The 21318-nt window shown below is 46.6% G+C and overlaps 1 protein-coding gene across 36 annotated transcripts in view; it reads right to left on the bottom strand.

The window, feature by feature from the left end:
- The window catches only part of AFDN (afadin, adherens junction formation factor), a 140093-nt gene that overhangs the window by 32121 nt on the left and 86654 nt on the right, over window positions 1-21318 (bottom strand). For all 36 annotated transcript variants that reach the window (XM_070602887.1, XM_070602868.1, XM_070602901.1 and 33 more), the window contains 7 exons: window positions 20484-20629; window positions 20061-20155; window positions 19309-19574; window positions 17801-17944; window positions 16031-16229; window positions 12492-12595; window positions 10151-10237 (listed from right to left, as the gene is read on the bottom strand). In XM_070602887.1, the coding sequence (XP_070458988.1) occupies window positions 10151-10237; window positions 12492-12595; window positions 16031-16229; window positions 17801-17944; window positions 19309-19574; window positions 20061-20155; window positions 20484-20629 (1041 nt within the window). The remainder of the gene's footprint in view (window positions 1-10150; window positions 10238-12491; window positions 12596-16030; window positions 16230-17800; window positions 17945-19308; window positions 19575-20060; window positions 20156-20483; window positions 20630-21318) is intronic.

The following is a 21318-nucleotide window of genomic DNA, read 5'->3' on the forward strand; positions in this document are numbered from 1 at the left end:
CCATCTTTCCTGGGAAGAGGCCAGCAATAGAAGGCACGTGGCCAAACCATCGTCTGTCAAGCCATAACAACTCCCTCACATTATGAAGCTCTCTCGCTACCTGCCCCACTTTGTCTGAATACAAATATGAATGTTACAGACAATGATAAAAAAATTGTACACAATTTATTAACCAGAAATATTAAACCACTTATGTTTTATTACTAAACAACAGTGCACAAACTAATCTAGCTTAGTAAGACTAAAAAAGAAAATTTATTAAAATAACTCTATGAGTTCCTATTTTATTTATACATATACACACAACGTTGCAATTCATTTATGGTAATTCTACTCCTTCTGTAATTAAGAAAGGAAAATGGGATCCAGAAGTTATAGCTTTTTGCTGCTACGTGTCAATGTTTCACATCTGTCACTAAAAGAACGCAAACACAAGCTGTATCAGGACTGACCAAAAGCCAGTCAGAGGAATATAAAGAAACAGCTTTTCAGATGTTGGTGAAATGATATTAGACTCTCAAACTGTGCTGTCTGACACGGCAGCCACTAGGCCACCTGTGAGTACTGAGCCCTAGAAATGTGGCTAGTCCAAATTGAAAGACATAGTAAGTAAAAATATACCCAGATTTCAAAGACTTAGTATGGAAAAAAGAATCTAAAATACCTCATCAATGAATTATATTGACTACACGTTGAAATCATAGTATTTTGGATGTACTGTGTAAAATAAAACAGATTATTAAAATTAACGTCACTGTTTCTCTTTATTTTTTTTTAATGTAGCTAATAGAAAATTTAAAGTCACCCATGTGGCTGACACATTCTGCGGCACAGCACGGCTCCACAACCTCACGCCTTTCACAGTATGTATGTTGTTAGTACCCACAGGTACTGGCAATAAATTTCTTTCTGTGCAGATAACTGAGTAACAACAAGAGCCTACCATAACAAAACACATATGCCAACATTAGCCACCCTGATTTCCAAACACGAGAAGAGTAACCACAGCTATTGAAATTAGAACACAACATAGTAAATAAATATATAAAGGCTAAATAATTTTAAGAATTACTTGCCGAAAGGTACCTCAGCTGGTCTTTGAAAAGATGATACTGTATTTTCAGTCTGTCTGTTATTTGTAATGTCAAAAGAATAGGCATAACCATTCAGAATTACCCATTCCTCATTTAACAAATCAAATTCAAAACAGGTCCTTCTGGAAAGCAGCCACATATCCCAAAGCCATCAGGAATTCCGAATTTCACTCCACACAGTTTTGGAATTGAATTCGACTTCAATACGAGACGCGAGGCACCTGATGAGAGGAACGTGGCAGCACAGCGTCCAAGCTGCTCTTGTGGCCTTCGTGCCCTTCAACACAATTTCAGACTATTAGAGAATGATGACCAAGCACATACTAGCCAGGCAGTACAAAAGAAAGGCAAAAGCCTACATCCTCAGTCCTTAAAAAAAAACAAATGACAAAGATGGCTATATGCGTGGTCTTGGTATTTAATCTTACAATGCATCTTGAAACTGCTTTTCTTTCTTCTAAATTGAAGGAAGGGGGTTTGAGAAGAAGGGAGTGAGAGAGGGAGGTGGGACTAATGAGGAAAGGAGAGAAAGAAAGGGCAGGGGGAAAAGAGCGAGAAGCCAAACTGTCTAAATTTCATAGAAAAGGTACGAAAGAGAACGGCAGTCGGTGAACAGGAAAAGGTTCCCAAGTAGCAAGATAAAGGGCAGAGGTAAGCAGTCAGCAGCCGCACATTACACTCCCCAGAACTGAGAGAAAAACACGCACCTATCCCTTAGTGGCCTTATCTATCCGATAAGAAATGCCTACAAGAAAAACGCTGCTCCCAAACGTCTTGTTTTCTCTAGTTCTTCCAATGGACCTTTCGAGAAGACGTAAAGAACAGGTACTCTCACCTCAGGCAGAGACTCAGTGAGAAGGAAGCTCTGCTTCCAACATTCCAGTGGCAAACTGAGTGAGTGTGGGAGGCTGATGTGATTAACAGCACAAAAACATCATTAAAACACAATCCAAAAGAAAAAAAAGCAGCAGGAGAAGGAAGAAGGATCCTTCGGCCAGGGCAGCATAAGTCAGCCCTATTGTTCTCAGGGTGGAAATGCAGCCTGGGCTCTTTAGCTGGAGGTTTCCAAACAATAAGGGGGCCGGGATGACCTAAGAGCCCAGGAATATTTAAAACTCATCAGGCACAGCGAGGACAAGGCTCGGCCCTCTGGTTCCTTTCTCAGTGTCTGAAACTGCTTGATTTCTAGTCTCACAAGTAGTTCTGATTCATAAACTACTAAAATTCAGACTACAGTTTAAGTAACAGTGTAAAGCTCTGTTTGGCAGGAACTACCTTAATTTTGAAATAATCGGTTTTAAACTCCTTCTTGACCGCACCTACCCCCAGCAGCCGTGCAGGTACCAGGCCGCTGCTCCCCAGCAGGTACGGGGCTGCGGCAAGTCTAAGCGTGACTTCCACGAGTGAGGCTCCAGGTCCAGCTCTGCTCATTTGTTTACCCTCCGCATAAAACACGAGACGAGAGACACCGCAACACCCTTCCTTTCCCTCTCTCTGCAGTGAAGGAGAGGAGCCAGATGGGAGACTCCTAGGCTGGCCTCCGGGGGCCGCAAGAGGCCCGCAGAGCCCTGAGAACTGCATGCAGACTGCAGCGTGTGCACCGCACCAGGGCCAAGGGGCAGGGCGCCCTGAGACTCTCAAAGTGGTCTGCGGAGCACAGCAGGCGGACACCTCTGCAGGCGCCTGCGCTTCTGCGCACAGCTCAGGCAGGGTGCCCCGGGCGGGGTGAGCCTGGACCCCCCGGCCCCGGCTGAGCGACTGGGTGAGGCTGGGCTGCTCCACAGCCAATTCCCTTCACCCAGGGGACCCCACAGATACCATTATCTTCTATGTGTCCCACCATGGGAAATGACGGTTCTCCTTTAGAGAATTAACATTTAATGTTCCTATGACACTATTTTAATATTGTAACTGAATTCAATATTTCAGTCAATCCCAGAAATTAGCATTTAGGCCATTATTATAAAATAGGTAAAAAGTTACTCTTTTACATAATTTACTACTTTGCTTTTAGAGCAAGAATATATAACATTGTTTCCAAAGTCCTGAGCAGAAGCCAAGGGGGCCCGAGGTCGTGTCACACAACGCAATGGAAAGCTATTTCTGGCATTTCCATAGAAGAAACTCTGTAGTCACACTGGGTACTTTGGAATTGATTTAAAAAGGAACCAAGAATTTCCTGACTTCATTTCTTCGACTAGGGCCTTCCCACGTGGCTGCGCTAAGAACAACAAAGAACCTGAGAAGGAAGGTCTCAAAGTCTCCGAAGCACTGAAGCGCAGCTCACGGAAGGCCGGGCCCTCCGACCGCGACAGGTGGTGCAGCAACAAACACCGCTTTCCCCTCCTCTTCCAAAGGCACAGGAACGTTATTTTGTGTGTTAAGCTAACTCAGTAAGATTTAAAAACTCAAAATCAGTATACAGTCTAAAAGCACAAACTAAAACATCTTTAACACACTACTGAATTAACCATTCATTTTTAAATACAATAGTAAAGTATCCCAAGTACTTTTTAAATTGTCCTTACGTTCACTTCTAGAAGAAAAGGGCTTTAGAGAAAGCCTACAGTAAAATCCACCTAAGGTGGCCCGAAGAAAGTGACATCATGGGCATTCTTGCAGACGTCCTTGGCAAATTACACAGCAGTAGCACCATTATTGCAAGCAATTTTCACCATACTATAACCAGCAGGATTATATTTATGGGTTTTTTCCTTATATAAAAAGCATATCGGAGCCTTATATTTTTATGAACCTTAAGAACGTGCAGCATTAAAATACAGAGCAACAAACATCTGGGTGTGTAATTACAAGCTACGTTAAACGGCTGCTTCATGAGCAAGTTAATCACCGACACGTCTAAACAAGTGAGAATGGAAAGAGAAGCGCTGCTCAGAGCTCAGAGAGTCTGCACAGAACGTCCGTCCACAGCTGCGCCTGGAGGAACTCACCACCGCTCCCGCTCTTCCCACGACGGAGAACCACATTTTCATCTCTCCGCAAACTTCTCCAACTGCAAAAACAACTGTCTGCTTCTCTCGGTGTCAACAGCAACCAACACAGCTGGTCTTTCAAGACTCAGATCTCCCGACTCTGAGCTGGACGCGATGACACTGTATGGCATTTACCAACACGAACCAGAACCAACGCAACACTCAGACTCTTACGTAACCAGCCAGCTCTGATTTTCGTTCACTTTGTACTCTATTAAACTTAAAAAAAAAAAGCTAGAAAAAGAAAAAGGAGGGAGTTGTTTGTATTTTAAAATCTAAATTAAACAGGAAGCACTGTGTTGTCCCACAGATGAGTAAGAAGTAGCATACTAAACTTCCCCAAAAGCAACATTTTAAAAAGTACACTGCACACACACACTGTTCCAAATCATCTGGATTTCATAAAACTGAACCACAATGTGGAAGGGGCGTCAGGGAGCTTAACATCAAAACATCGTCCGGGCTCACAGCAGCTAAGCCACACACTAATTAGGAAAAAATAAAAAAGGACTGGGCAAACACAAAGGCCACAATGGCGTGCAGAAGAAAACCAACCACACAGACACAAGTGAGGTTACTGGGGTCAAGCTGCAGAGGCCTTCAGGTCCTTCTGTGGGAAAAACACAACACAGCAAGGAGACCACCAAGAGCAAGTGAGGGTCCTGCGAGGATCGAGGCCCAGGCTCGGCACATTCACACGGCTCCTCCCCCACCACACTTGAGGCCTCAGAGCTCCGAGTGCCATACTGAAGGCATGGAGACGGGGAGCAGACGCTCAGGGCTCCAAGGCCACCAAGTGACAGAGAGGCTCTGCCCACAGCTCAGGCACGTGACAACCGCAGGAACCGTGCTGTGCCCCCGCAAGAGGAAGGGGACAGCTCTCAACCGTGCCGAAGGCAGTGCCCCTGGACACTGACCTGCCTCGCACTTGAGATCCATCCTTGAAACCTCTAAAACAAATCTGCTCCATCATTATAATTTAGGCAGACCTATGCTACGTATCAACTGCACAGTGTTATTTTAGCAGTATGTATAAATTAAATGGCTTTTGTTTTCTGTTGCTCAATGTTCCTTTCCAACTACCAAAGGTATTACAAAGAAGTTGGAGAAAAATGGATTGCAGCAAGCAGTCAAGTACACAAGTGAACTGACAGATGTAAGTCTCATTCGGAGAACAGACATTAATATACTACTTTTCATTTCTGAAAATGGCACACTGTCCTGTCAATAGACCATTTTCTTTGAGTTATTTCCTTTATAGCCGACACCCAAATTTTCATCTTTGGCTCTAACCTCCTGAGTTCCACACTCACAGATCCAGCTACCTACTAGATAAGACATTCCCTTACCTAGCTTAACAGGCACCCTAAATCTCAAAGAGAACAATGTCCAAAACTGAACTCTTGATTCTGTCTCCACCGAGTCTGCCCTCTTCAGGAGCCCTCCCTTCGGTCAACAACACTTCCACAGGCCCAGCTGCTGAAGACAGAATCAGGATGCCTGCTGATCTCTCTCTCCACCCACTGTAGCCAACCCTTCAGCGATCCGAGAGCCGTCACTCAACAAACATGCATCACGCCTGCGAGGCACCAGAAACTGCTAACCCTTCAGCAGTGAACGGACAGGTGCTGCCCCCAAGGGTGTCTGTCTAGTGACGGTCACCTTATTCTACAACAAAACAGGCCTCCAGCTGGCTGACTTCCCTCCATCTGCACTGCCACTTTCCTGTGCTCGGCCTCTGTCACCTCCCACTGGGAGGACGAGTGACAGCTTGCTTCCTCGTCCCTCTGGCTGTACTTCTGCGCCCCTCTAACCCGTGCTCTGTAAAGCAGCCACAATAAACTTTCAAACTGTACCCTGATCACGTTATGCCTTTATTTGAACCCTTCAACGGCTACTTATTTCACCTCTAGGAAAATCCACGACTCCAGCAAGACCTCAGGGTTTCGGTACGCACGTTTTATCGGGACACAGCCACACTCCTTCACTGACGCCTGCCCTCTGGCTGCTTTCACGCTGCGACGGCACGACTGTGCAGCTGCAGCAGAGACCACACAGCCTGCAAAGCAGAACATATGTGCAATCTGGCCCCTTGCAGAAAAAGCCTGCCATCCTTGCCCTACATGGTCTGGTCTCCCCTCACTCTCAGATACCCCGCCAACGGCTTGCCCTCAGGTACTGCGCTCCAGCTGCACGGCTCCAGCCTTTGCGCACGTTCCCGCCTCCGAAACGCTCTACCGCCATCTTTTACCCAGGAGCATCCGCTCACCCTTCACGGCTCAGCTGAAAGGGCCTTTCCTCAGGAGGCCTTCACCGATCTCCACTCTACACTCAAGTTTAGACATTCAAGAAATATCCTTGAACAAACAATGAGCTCTGACGTCACTTGCTCATTTCTATTTTTTTTGCCTCGTCCCTCAAAGGCTCGAGCATATATACGGATGGAGGGGCTGTCTGGGATTATAGATATTCTCGGTGGAAGAAGAAAACGTCACGAGAGCCAAGAGCATACTAAATCTCACCAAATCTATTTTATAAGCTGATGAATAAAGATTTTGGGTTTTTTTGGTGAGGAAGATTAGCTCTGAGCTAACATGTGCTGCCAATCCTCCTCTTTTTGCTGAGGAAGACTGGCCCTGAGCTAACATCGTGCCCATCTTCCTCTACTTTATATGTGGGACGCCTACCACAGCATGGCATGCCAAATGGTGCCATGTCCACACCCATGATCCGAACTGGCGAACCCCAGGCCTCCGAAGCAGAACGTGTGCACTTAACCGCTGCACCACCAGGCTGGCCCCAACCCATCTTAACCTGGACTGAATCTGCAGTCTCCCTCCAAAGGCCTCTTCGACGATGACTCTTCTGTCGGTTCTAAGTTTACACATACTTTTCACTGTGGGAAATATTTGAAAACAGCAGAAACAAGAACAGAGTCACAATCACTGACATGCTGGAGAGGATGCCACCCGTGCTGGTTTTACAGAGGGAGGCGCAGTCTGCACCCCAGTGTGGAGCGCGCGCCCTCTGCAGCCCCTCTCCTCCTTCCCGGGCCGCTGCCTGAGAGCGGGGAGTCGGGCGGGAACCCGAGACGGTGCTCGCCCCTCGTGGGGTCTGTGCCTTCTGCAGAGCCCTTTCTGAGGGGACCTGCGGCCGGTCGCTGTCCGAGGGACACGGGAAGGGGGAAGGGAGGAGAGCGGTTTAACTCAGAAGCCACACATTGGCAGGTCTGGAACAGACGTACACGTCGGCAACGCTCCCCGATCCAGCTTCGGTTGGTAAGAAAGTTCTTGAGATTTACATCCGTCTAATTTCCTGTGCTGTTACTATTCGCCAGTCAGCCCCAATTCCATAATCCTATATCCCAACTACAAGTACTATTAACACCGCTATTTTCCAGTGTAGTCAACACATCTCCCTCTTAAATGTCTTAGTCTAGGAAACAAGAGATAAAGGCCTAGAGACTTAAAGGTTAAAAAGTGAAAATTACACCCTACTTTCACACAACAGGCACTCAGTACTCTCTTGTGGAATAAATTTTACTTCAACAATTAGCTACTACTTTCATATCAAGTTTACTCTAATATTAGTAAAAGTAACAAAAGACCTAGTCTTAATACGACTATATACCCTGACGCTGACCCTTGTGTGCTCCTAACTACGTGAGCTAATGGCAATCGTTAATCCTGCTGCCCTGACTGATCATCACAAATTACAAATACTTTGCAACAGCAAGGATTCCAGAGTCATTTATATTTTTATGACAAAATTACTTTCTACTGACTATACAGAGCACATGTTTTCTGATGCCTTCTCGTCTGAATGCAAATGCAAAGAGCACGCGCAGTAGATCAGAGGGAGCTTCAAGCCCCAGAGGAGAGAAGCATCGAGCAGAGGCTAGGGGTGGCAGAGGTGACTAAGTGCAGGGAACTACGAACAAGAAGCAAGGACAGGTGTGTGGCCAGCAGCCACGGAGGTGGGCAAGGCCAGGGAAGCAGCTCGACCAGCACTGGTCTGGTGAGGACTGAGAGTCCAGCTCCCTCCGGGCCTGGCCACAGACCACAGGCAATGCCACGGCTTTGCCTGGCAGGCCTCAGGGGAAGCTGCCCTCCCCACACCCGACCTGGGGCCCAGCGGGCACACTGTGCTCCAGAGGGAGCTGCAGTGAAGGACCGAGCCTGCCCGCCGGTCAGCCACGCGCATACCCACATTTGCACTCCCAGCCGAGGTACCTCTGTTCAGAGGCCTCCCCACCAGCCCTCGAGAAGGCACTGTCCCCACGCTGACACAGTCCTTTTCCCATCCTCCGCTGCCCGTCAGTGGCAAGGCGGAGGAGCCCTCTGCATAGGCTCCTTGGCAGTGAGAGGGCTCTCTGCTGCCCTGCTCATTATCTGGCCAGAGGCCCCAGGTCCGGCCCAGGGAATGGAGCCCTGGGATGGCGCCCTGTCCTTGTCTCTTGCCTGCACTGGCCTGAAAGTGAATAAGGGCTTGACTGCAGCCTTCGGTTTGGCTCCTGGTCCTCACTGCCCACTGACACCTTGCAGCCTTGCAAGGCCAGAGGCCTGAGGCCAGGCAGAGGCCGTGCCCGAGCGAGGCCTCACTGTCCTTTACACATCAGGACACACTGCCACGGACAGGATCACACACTTGCCTAAGTCAGACTTGAATCTACAGAAAACTGAAGTTTTATACTAAAAGAGATTATTGTTTTTAAGCTGGAAAAGATGGAGACGCTGATAAATGGCAGCCCTCACCAGCCCACAGATGAGTATTTCAAATCTTAAGCAAGATGAGCATTTGAAGATTTTATATATGACACAGCAGGAAATACAGGTTAAATTTTTCCTGTATATCTGAGTGTGGTGGGGTAATTTTTTATCCTCATAATTTTTTCCCCACAATGGGCATTTGCTTCAGTTGACAAGCAAAGAGGAAAACAGTTCAAGGCTAGTGCCTTCCCTTTCACATCTCCGCATGTTTGGGCTGTGGGTCCCCTAAATCCCAACAGTCTGAAAGTACTGTCCAAGAGCATGGCCCTCATCAGAGGGTCAGCAGGAACTCTGAGCTGTGAGCCGGGCACGGAGGCTCTGGACCCGCCTCTGGCCTGTCCTGGGTGACCCGACGTGAGTCGGTGCATCAGAACCAGACCACCACGCCCCAGACAATCCCTTCCATCCCTCTGCTGTGAAGGCTCGGCTCTCCCCGCTGATTCCTGTGCGGAATCCCACCTCTGGTCCCGGCTCCTCTAACTCAGCCTACACACCACACCATTCCCAGACACGGCTTCCTACAATGTCAGTTTCATCAGGCCCCTCTTTGTCGCAAACCCTTTCATTTCTCTGTGCTGCCTACAAGATAAAAGTGCAGACTCCTCAACCTGCCAATCAAGAGCTTTTAAAATTAATTAAGCCCCACTTTGCTTCCTCGACCCTCCCTAGCAGGGTGTGCCTCAAGCTCCCCACAGATGGCACACACAGACACTGTTCATTCTAGCCTTGCTTGCTGTCATCTCTTTGCTCAGAGTACTCATGGTCAAGGCTGGCCGAAACGGCACTTCCCTTCACGAGGGCCTCCACAAATGTGGTCCAGCGGTCAGGACCATCGGATCCATGGGCAGCGCAGGTTCAGAGCGCAACTTCTCAAGCTCCACGGCACCCCTGGAAGGGAGCGCCTGGAGACCGAACCAGCAGTCTGCGTGGTAACAGGGCACCCAGTGATCCTCACGTGCACGACGCCTGAGCGGGCATCCACGCCCGCCGTGACAAGGCGACAGACCTGTCTCCCGTTTCAACCGAAGCTAAGCCGTGTTCTCCGGCACCTTGCAAGGCTTTCCTGTCCGTGTGGCTGCTCCAGGTGGGACGACGCCTCCCACCACTCCATCCCCGGGATCACTCAGTCTCGCCCCATGTCCAGAGCAGGAGCTCAGCTAACGGAGTCTGCGCATATGGACTCTTTCACGGAACGCCATCCCCCTCCTGCCCCCCAGAGAAGCCACACTGAACAGGCGCTTCCCCAGAGGTGGAGGAGGAGGAGCGGACACCGCCCATCACGAATCTGCCCCACCTTTGCTGCGACGATGCTGAGGCCCATCCCATTCTGCTTCTTCAGCGTCACGGTGATTATTTCCGGTTCCTTCCTCAGAGGCTGAGCCTAAGGATGAAAACAAAGGTTCATCTCACAGCTGAAATGGAGGTGCTTCTGTGTGCTTAGACAACTCACCATTGATCTACTCAATCATATCCACTCCAGCAAACGGGGACAGGAAACAGGAGAGCGGGAGAGGAAATGGTACAACAAACTCCATTACTACAGATCCTCGTCACGTATTCATCTGGTAAAGCAAATACGAACGCTCTTGACTCGAGCGTCTTGAGACGAATCGAGTCATGAATGCTATTTAAATGTTATTTAAAGAACTTCACTTATAAACTTCCATTACTATCAAGGTTTAGAAAAACCTGATCATAGGACAAAATTAAATTTTTACTTTTTTACCTTTAAGAATAAATTACTAGGTGTTTTTTAAAGAAAAAATTAAACTTATTTTACACTATCTATGGGGAGGATAGCAAAAAAGAGTTATAACAAAGATGATCTAACATTATTATCTCTTGGGAAAATGCAAATCATTTTATCTTAAATAGCAAACACAGAGAAGCCACAGGCTCCAGGCAGCTGTGTTCAAACTGCTCCGTTGTTAAGTGAAGCCCTCCGGGCTGGGGAACCAACCTGGGGTGACCGAGTTATGGCCCCGTAAGGCAGGTCAGTGCTTGAACAGATCCATCAAGGAATGAGCAAGTGAGCTGACCCACTGAGGTTACTTATGCATTACAGACGTCATACCTCATACAGACGAGTCGACACAATTAAAGAAGAAAATGCCAGTGCACACACACTAGAGGAGGATTTAGTCAATTAAATATGTACATATGAGGGCACACTGCCAAGAAGTGACCATTATACATAGGGCTTATTAATTTGGAACCGAAGTCTGTGAGAGAATATTTTAAGGGAAATAAATAAGATTAGGTGACCTTAGGATTTTTTTTAAATCAGGACCTAAAATCTCTTGAGGGATCTGTGAATAAACTAGAAAGATAAAGACTCAGAGAGTCTCAGACAGCACTTGTTTTTCTACAACATCTGGAATCAGAAATTATTACTTGGGATTTGCCAAATAGCAGCTAGTAGGGCAATAAAGAGCATCAGAGGCATCTTCAGTCCATCAGTAGTTACAGGCCATCATTGTTTGTAACAGCACAATCATCAACTCACTCAGTTTTTGGAGATGGATCTGATACGTGCTCAAACCTAAAGTGTGCTTACTAAGCCGTAATAAATGACTTCCCTTGAATTAATATACAAAACATACATCACATTCTTTATCTTACATTAAGTACTGCCTCCTCACATAACCTGTTTTCTTAGAAATTAGGCACGTCACAGGCACACTGTTCTGATCGACTACCAACTAATAATCTAGGACAGCACGAGAAGGTCTCGGAAGCTTCGGAGACTCATGGCTGTTTCTCACATACGGACTCTGAATCTTGGAGGAGGCCGAGGCGCGCTGGTCTATTTTCCTGCCCTCTGGGGACAGGTGGACGGACAGGCGACTAAACTGCCACAACCAATCAGGCATAAGACAGCACCCCTTCTCCACGGTAACCGTGACAAATGAGCTACAGCTGCTCACTCCTTTGGACCCTTAAGTGGCTTAAGAGATGAAAATGGTAATTACAGAAAAATATTTAAGGTAAATGAAACTGAACAAAATTCGAGGAGGAAAAACTTCATTTGTTTAAATATTTTCTGGACTGATCTATTAAACAAAGATATGCTGGCATATGTAGTAGAAGACAGCTTGGCTCTGGCGTCCCTTTCTACACCTTTCTTGTTTAAAACTCTATATGAAGCAAAGGGGAATTTCCCTTAAAACGCAGGAAGCTAGTGAATGTTGGGATTGACCACTCTTTCAAAAAGATAGGAAATGTTAGTAAATTGATTTGATATATATTTAAGACAAGGTGGAACCAAGTATAAAAAAAAATACTTTTTTAACAAAGAAATATTTTCTTATAAAATCTGTCAAGGCTACCATATTGCATATTTTTAAAAGATGTATTATCATTAAGGCTGGTATGACTGTGAATATAAATATTCCTTATTTTTAAAAAGTACCATCTGTTTACAGATTAAACTGTACAGACATGCCCTGAAAACAAAAACACATATATATAAATTGTGGGTTTAAGATTTTTTTAATAAAATTGGTATTTAAAGGTGATTTAAAATTTTCTTAACGCAACAATCTTCACTATAAGGAACGAATTTGCATCAAATTTTCAAATCATAGGGAATACATTTATTTTCCTAGTCCATCTATCATCCTCATGATACTTGCCAGTTCTGTGTTCTCACGCATGAGGTGACTTTCATAATCTGCACCTTCAAAATATATTGTCCAGGTACCTGGTGAACGTGCATGAGGAATTAACCTGCAAAATCCTGAGGAGAAAACAAGCAAACTGTAAGACTGAAAAGCACACTATGTCAGACACACAATCTTCACAAGGGAAGCAACATACAGCATCGACTGCTTAACAGCTACTGACAATATTTACTTTTCTTACTCTACACATTTGTACCCTCTGAAAATTGAATTTTCAGACATTTAAAATCACATATTTAATCCTGGTCCGATGGAATTTCAACACCAAGCAGAGAGTGAAATTGGTCTCCCCCTCTTCTTTGTTCCAAAGAACTTCCTTTCTTACGTCTATGAGGAATTACTGAATTGCACTGCAATCACCTCCTTGCAGCTCTCTCTACTCCACTCGACTACGCGCTCCTCCATAAGATTCAGGATATCTCGTTAACAAAGGCACAGGAAGGAGGGACCAGAGAAGGACACTACCGTGAATGCCTGCCTCGCTAGCAGACACTGAGTTCCGTGACATGATTTCACTTGTCTAGCAATTCCGGGTTACGATGGGCCCCTTCTCATGACTCTGTCCAAACTTTCTGAAAAGTCATACTCAGAAAGTTAAAGTTCTTAAAATTTCTTACAAACTAAGTTCTTACAAATAAATTTTAAAATCATTTTGTAATGTTTTAAAGAATATCTTTGATACTTTCATCAGGGGCAGATGACATCTTTACAAAACTAATTGAACTGTCAATTCAAAATATGTCATGCTTCATTTAGTCAGATCTTATTTTGTGCTTCTGGAAATTTTTTGCCAAAGCTGTATCACTTAGGCCTTGCACATTCTTGCCAAGTTTTCTCCAAAGTGGACTTCCTGTTACGAGCAGCAAAGAACCATGAAGGGCACACGACTGTGTGTCACTCTCTATACCAAGAGCTTCCGGGAGCACTCGGTAAGGTGAACCCTTGGTGACCCAGGCACTGGTCAGGGCCCAGCTGGCATCAGTGGCACTCTGATCCACGCTAGTATTCCACCAGTGAGGCTATTTTTGGCTATTATTTTAGGACATTTACAAGGTTGTTTGTGGTATAGGGAAAAGAAGATGTCACAAGTATATTTAGTTAAAATAAGGGTATAAGTTAACTTTACTTAGTTCTAGTCCTTTAAAAAAATCACTGTTTCGATCAGTTTCACTAAAATAGAACCTACAAATTACTCCTCTTTCCCATTTCAGGGAATCATAATTACCACGGTTCTGAAATTTCAACAATTGTAACTTATTTTCTCATCTTTTCAAACGTCAGGTTTCTGTGACAAGTCTGCCACACTGGAAGTAGACACTTTGCTTCCCTAGCTTAAGGAATGCAGCTCAGATCAGGTAGGAGTCCATGCTGGTTTTATAGCCTTCTCCCACAGAAATGCATTATATGAAAAAAACAAAAGGAATATAAATTGAGAGCACACAGTAGTTCTTTATCTGGCTTACAAAGAACTGGACGTGAGGAATTAAAAACAGTGATGTCATAGAAGAAGACACCCAACCCTTTGTAAGTCTTGAAGGCACCTCTGTACTAGGCTGCACTATCCTCTAACACATACGAAATAAGGTGGCGGTGCCAAGACCGCGATGAAACATCCCTGACACCCTAAAAGCAATCCTTCAAGGGAGCCTGAGGGGAGGCACAGGGAAAGCTTCACCATCAAGTCGAGACCTCAGCACTCGCAATTGGGCAAGTAGCTACTCCACGGCACGTTACACAACTGGCAGCTGTGCACACGCCAGATTGACATATCTGGAAAACGCTAGATGGTGAGTCTGCCCACACGCCATTCACAGATGTTAGCGAAGAGCAGCAGTGGGAGAGCACAGGCCCGGTGCTGGGGCTGAGGAGCAGCTGAGCCCGTGCTCCGGGACTCACATGCACTCCAAATGCTGTCCTCGGCCTCAGGAGGGACCCGGGACTCCATCGGGGGAGGCGGCTTAGGCGCTGGGGAGAGGATGCGGTTTCCAGGTGGAGGGATGCCTGACGGGAACTGAAGGAAATAACCGAAGGCGCGTCCGCCAAACAGGAGGAATGGGTAGGAAGGGAAGAGCATGGATATGCAATGACGCACACGGCGTGTGGACTGGAGGCAGGCAGCAAGGCTGGAGGGAGACGACGCACGCTCAAGGGCACGGAGGACCGTACTCCTGCAGGCGATGGCCGAAGGGAAGAGGGGAGAGCCGGGCAAGAGGCGCTGGGCGTGCTTCGAGGTGTGGGATGCAGAGCGCAGCGCGGGCCGGGGGCGAGGCGGGGCCCCTCTGGCAGGCCCCCTGCTCGGGGACGCCACTGCCTGCCTGAAGCTTTCTCAGAGTGCGCTGCAGCCCCGTCCCCTTCCTCTCCCCAGAACTGACGGCCACACGGGAGCCAGGGCCCAGGGCTGTCCCTGCCCCACCGGCCCTGAGCCGCCACCAGGGTTCCCTCGAGGGCCACAGCCCAGCCTGCCTCTGCTGCTGAGCGGAGCGCCATCTACCCTGCGGGGCGGTTCAGGCGCCTGCTGTCCTGCAAACACATTCACTACAAGCAGTGGTTCTGTAACGTGAACTTTTTAAACCAGCAACACCTCTGAAGACATAAAAGCCTATTTATTGTGGTGCGTAAAACACTCATGGAAATTAAAAAGCACACTCACTCAATTTATATACCTATGGACATAAAACCTTACTTTTCTATTATTATTCTTATTTGTTTAAACTAACTCCTAAATTGTGGGTCTAGATTTCCACTCACCTGAGCTCCACACTGCAAAACAGCAGCAGACCGGGACTGAAAGTTGGTCTAATTTAAAAGCTCAGGCTTCAGGATTAAGTGTGGCATTTGCATCAACATGAAAATGTAAAAAGGCGCATAATAAAACCAGGACAGGGCTTCCACTTGTGTGAAAAAGGCTGGCGTCTGGGTCCCCAGCACACGCGGTGCCAGCCCAGCGCTGGCGGCAGCGCTCAGACTCGCCCTGTGCCGCAGGTCCCAGTGCTCCACGAGCAGCGCGCTCAGCCCCCACCGCACAGCCACCGCAAATGAGAAACCCCGGGGGACAGACTTGGCCTCAGAACTCAGGCCACTGGTTCCAACGCTCATGCTGCTCTGAACGATTCTCCCTGCTGGGACGACACATGGTCACAAGGCCGTGCTGATCGACAGAGCGACCAAGCTCACACAACAGCAGGAGGCAGGGAGGAGCAATGAAAGGTCCTTCCCACCAGCCCAGGCGGAAAGGGGATCACGGAACCAAGTGAGCGGAGCGCGTGCTCACAGGGGGGCAGCGGACACCCACAAGAACTCTGTGTCTGCACACTTCTGACCCGCGTCACCATGAAATGCTGACTTCCAAGTCACTGGAACAGAGACTTCTCCAGAAGCACAGAGGGTGCATTGGACTCGCGGGGACTGCCATAGGAGAACCCATCATTAGGCAAACGCTCGCTCCAACCCGGGTCACGGGTCAGACTTAAGGCAGCGAAAATGAGATTTACCTCTCTGGCACAGAGGGTCTAAAAACTCTTGTAAACCGTTTGGCATGTTTCTGACGACATCGCAAGAATAGCCATCTTCTGGCAGAAGGAAAGGCAGCTGCAGGTCAGGATCCTCTTCCAGCTGCACCTGCCTGCCATCACTGCGCGCCAGCTCGTCAGCCGTGTTCTCAGCCACAGCCACTACGCTTCCTATCAGATCCTGCTTACAGAACAAACGCGGAATTAGAAAGAGATCCCAAGGGACTGGCGCAGTTGACCAATAATTACTCAAAACAAGGTTCAATCATTTGCAGCGTGGTTATATGCATACACGCAGACCTACGGAGGGAGAACAAATTTATCCATATATTCAAAATCAGTTTGTAAAGCAACAAACTACTAGCAAAGCACACACTTTTAATATATGAACCAAGATACTATGTTGTTTATTTCAAATAATTTGTAGCTTTAAATAGAAACTGTTCAATCACAAGAAAATGGTTTCTTTCTCTTTTTAAAAGTAATCATTTTTTCCTTGCACAATTCTTTAATACCCACTGGTTAATTATCCTCTTTTTGTAAAAATGTTTAATGACACAGGAAAAAGCTTATATAATGTTAAATCTAAAAAATCAGAATGAATATATCTATTCCCAGCTTATACAGAGGCTGTTCCTGAATCATGGGTTTATGGGTAATTTCTGTTTTATAACTTTTTATTAATATATAATATACACACAGGAAAGTTCACAAATCCCAGCTGTACAGTTCACTAAGGTGAACACCAGCTTAACATACCACCCAGCTCACGGACAGAACACGACCCCCGAGGCCGCCCCTCCCGACCTCCTTCCCTGAAGTCCCGCCACCCTGGCATTGAGCACCAGCCTCCGGCGTGTTCTCCACAATCATACAGACAGAAGCACATGGTGGATACCCGCGTCTTTCCTTGTGCAAGTGCTGTCCTACCAGCACCAAGCCGCAGTGCAGGCACAGCGTCCTCACTGCAGTGCGGTGCCCTTTACACAACCATGGTAAGATCCACTCACGCCCCGCACTGTTGGGGGACCTCTGGTGATTTCCAGCTTTTGGCTATTTTGTATATTTCTTTTGTAGGCATAAACTCAATCCAGGAGGTCAACCATTCACCTAATTACCTTATCTCTCCATCTAATTCTCAGGACACCTGCATCAAGCTCTGATTTGCTGGCAGCAGGTGTTAGCAGCATCTCTCACTTGATCAACTGCCTGCTGTAGCATACGCTGGACTGGGTTTCTCACCCCTGTCCTCTCGTGAGAAGCAGGAAGGCCAACATTCCAGACTGTCTGGATGAGAACCTGGAGTTTCCCAGCCTCTGCACAGGCCGGGGGGGCGGCTGTGCGGTGGCGGGGGGAGGCGGGGGGCACCTGCTGCTGCTGTTGACAGGCAACACGGGGACGTGACTCGGCACTCAGCACCCGTGATGCGAGGACTCCCACGACTGTGGCAGCAACTTTCGGGCCTCTGGGTCGCAGGTCACAGCGCTGTGCCCAGGAGCTTAAGAGTCCAGGGCAACTTCCGAACTTCCTCCCTCCCACCCTTCCAATGATTTCCAGAAGCTAATTCCCTGAATTAAATCCCTTTCTACTTAAAATGCTTGTGTAGTTTCTACTTCCTGTACTGAACCCTAACTCATACATCAGCAGCAAAAACGATCTTGTAAGATGATTAAGTAAGTGAGCCTATTTACTAAAGAAATAAGGTAACTTGCAAACGTGTCCACACTGTGGAGTGCGGGGCGGCTCACTCACCGCTGGGATGAAGGGCTCGTCGGGCGCACAGTGATAATTCTGCAACAAGGCTTGAAGCTGCAGGGAATTTAACTTAAAGCAAGTGCTGTTTATGTTGGGGATGTCCTCAGGTGCATACTTATCCATCGTGAGCAAAGTGGTTGCCTATTAAAAGAACAGATGCCATGAAATGTCGTAATTTAAAAGCATTTCACGAATAGTCCCCTTTATGTAACGTCTGTAAAACTGTACTAACTTGCTAACATGATTTTAAAATGCAGGATGTTAAGTTCCATTAACATCAACCGTACACATTAAACGAAGTGAAAGCATTGTCTAGTAAAGGTTCTTAGATGGCCTCTTAACTTCACTAAAATATATATGTATAATGAGATTTATTTACATTCATAAAGCATTTAAAAAATTCTCTTAGAAACTTCAGACATTTACATAACCATTCAGATTACCGATTAATGGGGTCTGAATAAAGTTTCATTGTAATGACCTTTTTTAACTAGCTGACTCAAAGTGCGAGAGTAGTGGCCTCTTTCTATACTAAAGAGATTAAGAAATTAAGAAAAAATAAAAAACTATACACTGTAATAATAATACAAATACCACCCAGGTTTTGAATGTCTCAGAAATTCCCTCAGAGCTGACTAAGGCATTAGGACACAGCCGTGCTGCACTCCTTCATTCCTCTCTTCCTCTCTTCCTGTCTGGTTTGCTGACTTTCTGGGGCGGATGCTGACTCCTCCTCCATCTTTCGCGTATCGCTAAAGGTTTCTGCTGTGTGGTTACCTGGCTTTGTGTTCTTGAGAGCTAATTACCACCCATTTTTAAACTGGAATTTATCTTTCAGTATGAAGCTTTACGAAACATACCTTACTGATCTCAATAAAAAGGACCCTTTAAGGATATTTATTCTACTGGTTACCACCTGCTATGGGCTGAAATGTGTCCCCTCAAAGCTCATATGTTGCAGCCCTAACCCCATGTGCCTCAGAAAGTGGCCTTATTTGGAGATAGAAGGGTCTTAACAGAAGTGATCAAGTTACAATGAGGTCAGTAGGTCTCACGTGACTGGTGTTCTTATAAAAAGTGGGCATCTGGACACAGACGGGCACACGGGGAGAATGTCCTTTGAAGAGGACGGCTGAGATCGGGGTGACGCATCTGCACACCCAGGAACACCAAAGGCGCCAGCCTACCAGCAGCTGGCGGAGAGGCCGGGACAGATTCTCCCGCAGCTGGAAGGAGCAGACCCCGCCCACACCCGATCTTGGACTTCTGGCCTCCAGGCTGAGACAGCAAATTTCTGCTGTTTAAAACAAGCCACCAAGCTTGTTGCAGTCTGTAACAGTTACCTGGGCAAACTACCACACCGCTGTTTCATCGTCTGTACACATGGAAAACCCCAATAGGGCGTGCGGAGGGCTCGCTGAGTCCCAGTCCTCACCCACGACAGAATCACAGCCCTTCACAACGAGGTGCCTGAGCCATGGGGCAGCGAGATGCAGCACGCCCACCTGCACTATCCTGCTGAGGTGACAGTCGGCGGCCAACTCCAGGCCCTGCTTCTCTGCCCATGCCTCAACGTGCCCCAGCTGCTGGCGGATGATCGCCCCCCAGTAGTGGGAGCACAGTCCCGACTCGGGGTCCGTCACCAGTCTGTTGAACAGCCACATGTTGATGAAGTGGAAGAGTTGAGAGAAGAGCTGGATGGTCAGCGCGGCGTTCACTCTGCAGCGTCGCAGCAGAGACATGGCGCCCGTGAGCGTGTGCAGGACATCGTCTGTGCAGAAAAGCAGGACGGAGACAGGGCCCCGAACGTCATTCACCGAGAGTCTTCCAAATGAGCAGTAAATTTACAGAAAGGTAGCAATGGCACCTATCGGTACTGGTAACAATACTTGTATCGTAACAACAAGACCTGTATGGTAATAATACCTATTTAGTCACCTCTAAAATACCAATCTCATTCAAAGAGGAAAGGCGACGTGGTCTCCAACTAGACAGATACTAACTAACTATACTTATTTAAGTTCACCCTAAGAGACTTTCTGAAAAAGTATGACCAGAATGACACACCAAAATGATTTACTATTCTCTAATAAAACACGGTAGCAAAATTTATTATTTGAAAGGATGCGAAATCCAATAGGACATCTCATCTATTTAAAAAATATCTCCCTCTTACATCTATTCTATATTAAATGAGGTTATATAGGAGAGGGAAGCAGGGGCGGAGGAACGGAAGGAAAGAAAAGAACATCCTCACCTATTTTCGGTCTTTGCAGACTGTTCTCTTCCGGGTCATCCAGAAAGGCTGGCATATAATTATTCAGTTCTGATTGAAGACAGTGAACCAGATATCTGAAAATATGGAAAGAATTTTATTAATCTCAGCATGACAACATTGCTGTTGTCAGGCAGGATCCCAGATGTGAAACAATGTGGACTGTTTAGAAACATTTTCCATTGAAAAAACAGAACAGCTTTACTCTCAGGATTCTTGAAACATAGCTCACTAAATTCAATTTATTAAGTCAACAAATTTTGCACATAGTTATTTATGCTTCTTGATATTCATCTTCAATTAGGGTAAATAAAAACCTTTAAAATTAGTCTTGAAAATTCAACAAGAAAACTTATGATTTAAATCTTTATAGAATAGTGTCATCTCCAAAAACGTGTTCCTTACTTAAACGCCATTTGAACCAAGTGTGCTAAAACATCTTGGGCATCCAATGTGATTCGACTGAGATCTCGGTCCTGCTTGATGAAGTTGAGAAGCTCAGATGCGTTTGCCATCCAGAAAGCAAGAGCCCCTGCAATGTTCTTCTGTTTCTGCAGACAGAACACATGTCCATAAGCAACCACAGGACAAACCAAAGCAGCAGAAATAAAAAGGAATGCTCTTTAAAAGCTGCTGAAGATAGACCAGTACCTTCCCATTCTCACCAAGGTATTTACCACAGATACCAGATAGGTGCAGAGGAATTTGGTGAAACACAGCCATGGGCGATGAACACCCCCCACCGCAGCTTCCTTTGAGGATTCACGTACAGACACATGGGTCTAATTAGCCACAACTCATGGAACCAGTGGAGAAATGGAGCTATCAGATACCACCAGGCCAAATTGGGAACTGTGCATTATCTGGTAATCTGTGAAGTATACACACACGTATCCATGGTTACCCACAGCCACCCTGATACTCAGAGTCACTGGGTGGACGCCAAGCAACTCGGTATCAAGTACTGATCTATCACATCCTCTCCCGACCACATGTGCAGGCCAGGCAGCCTCAGATGAGACCCAAAGAATAGGAACCAAGGATAAACAATAAGGAGAAGAAACAGAACTTGTCATTTCATATCCACACTGAAGTGCATTAAGCAGAAATTATGAAATGCTGATAAAGGTTGCACAGTCAAAAAAGGATTTTAGTACTGCATGTTTCAGTTGCTGAATGAGTGTTATGAACTGTTCAGTCCAGCTGTAGTATCGTATTTTGACATGGAAGCAGCATGAGA

The sequence above is a fragment of the Equus przewalskii genome, chromosome 32 (genome assembly GCF_037783145.1).
Source record: "Equus przewalskii isolate Varuska chromosome 32, EquPr2, whole genome shotgun sequence".
In the NCBI taxonomy this organism is placed as follows: Eukaryota; Metazoa; Chordata; class Mammalia; order Perissodactyla; family Equidae; genus Equus; species Equus przewalskii.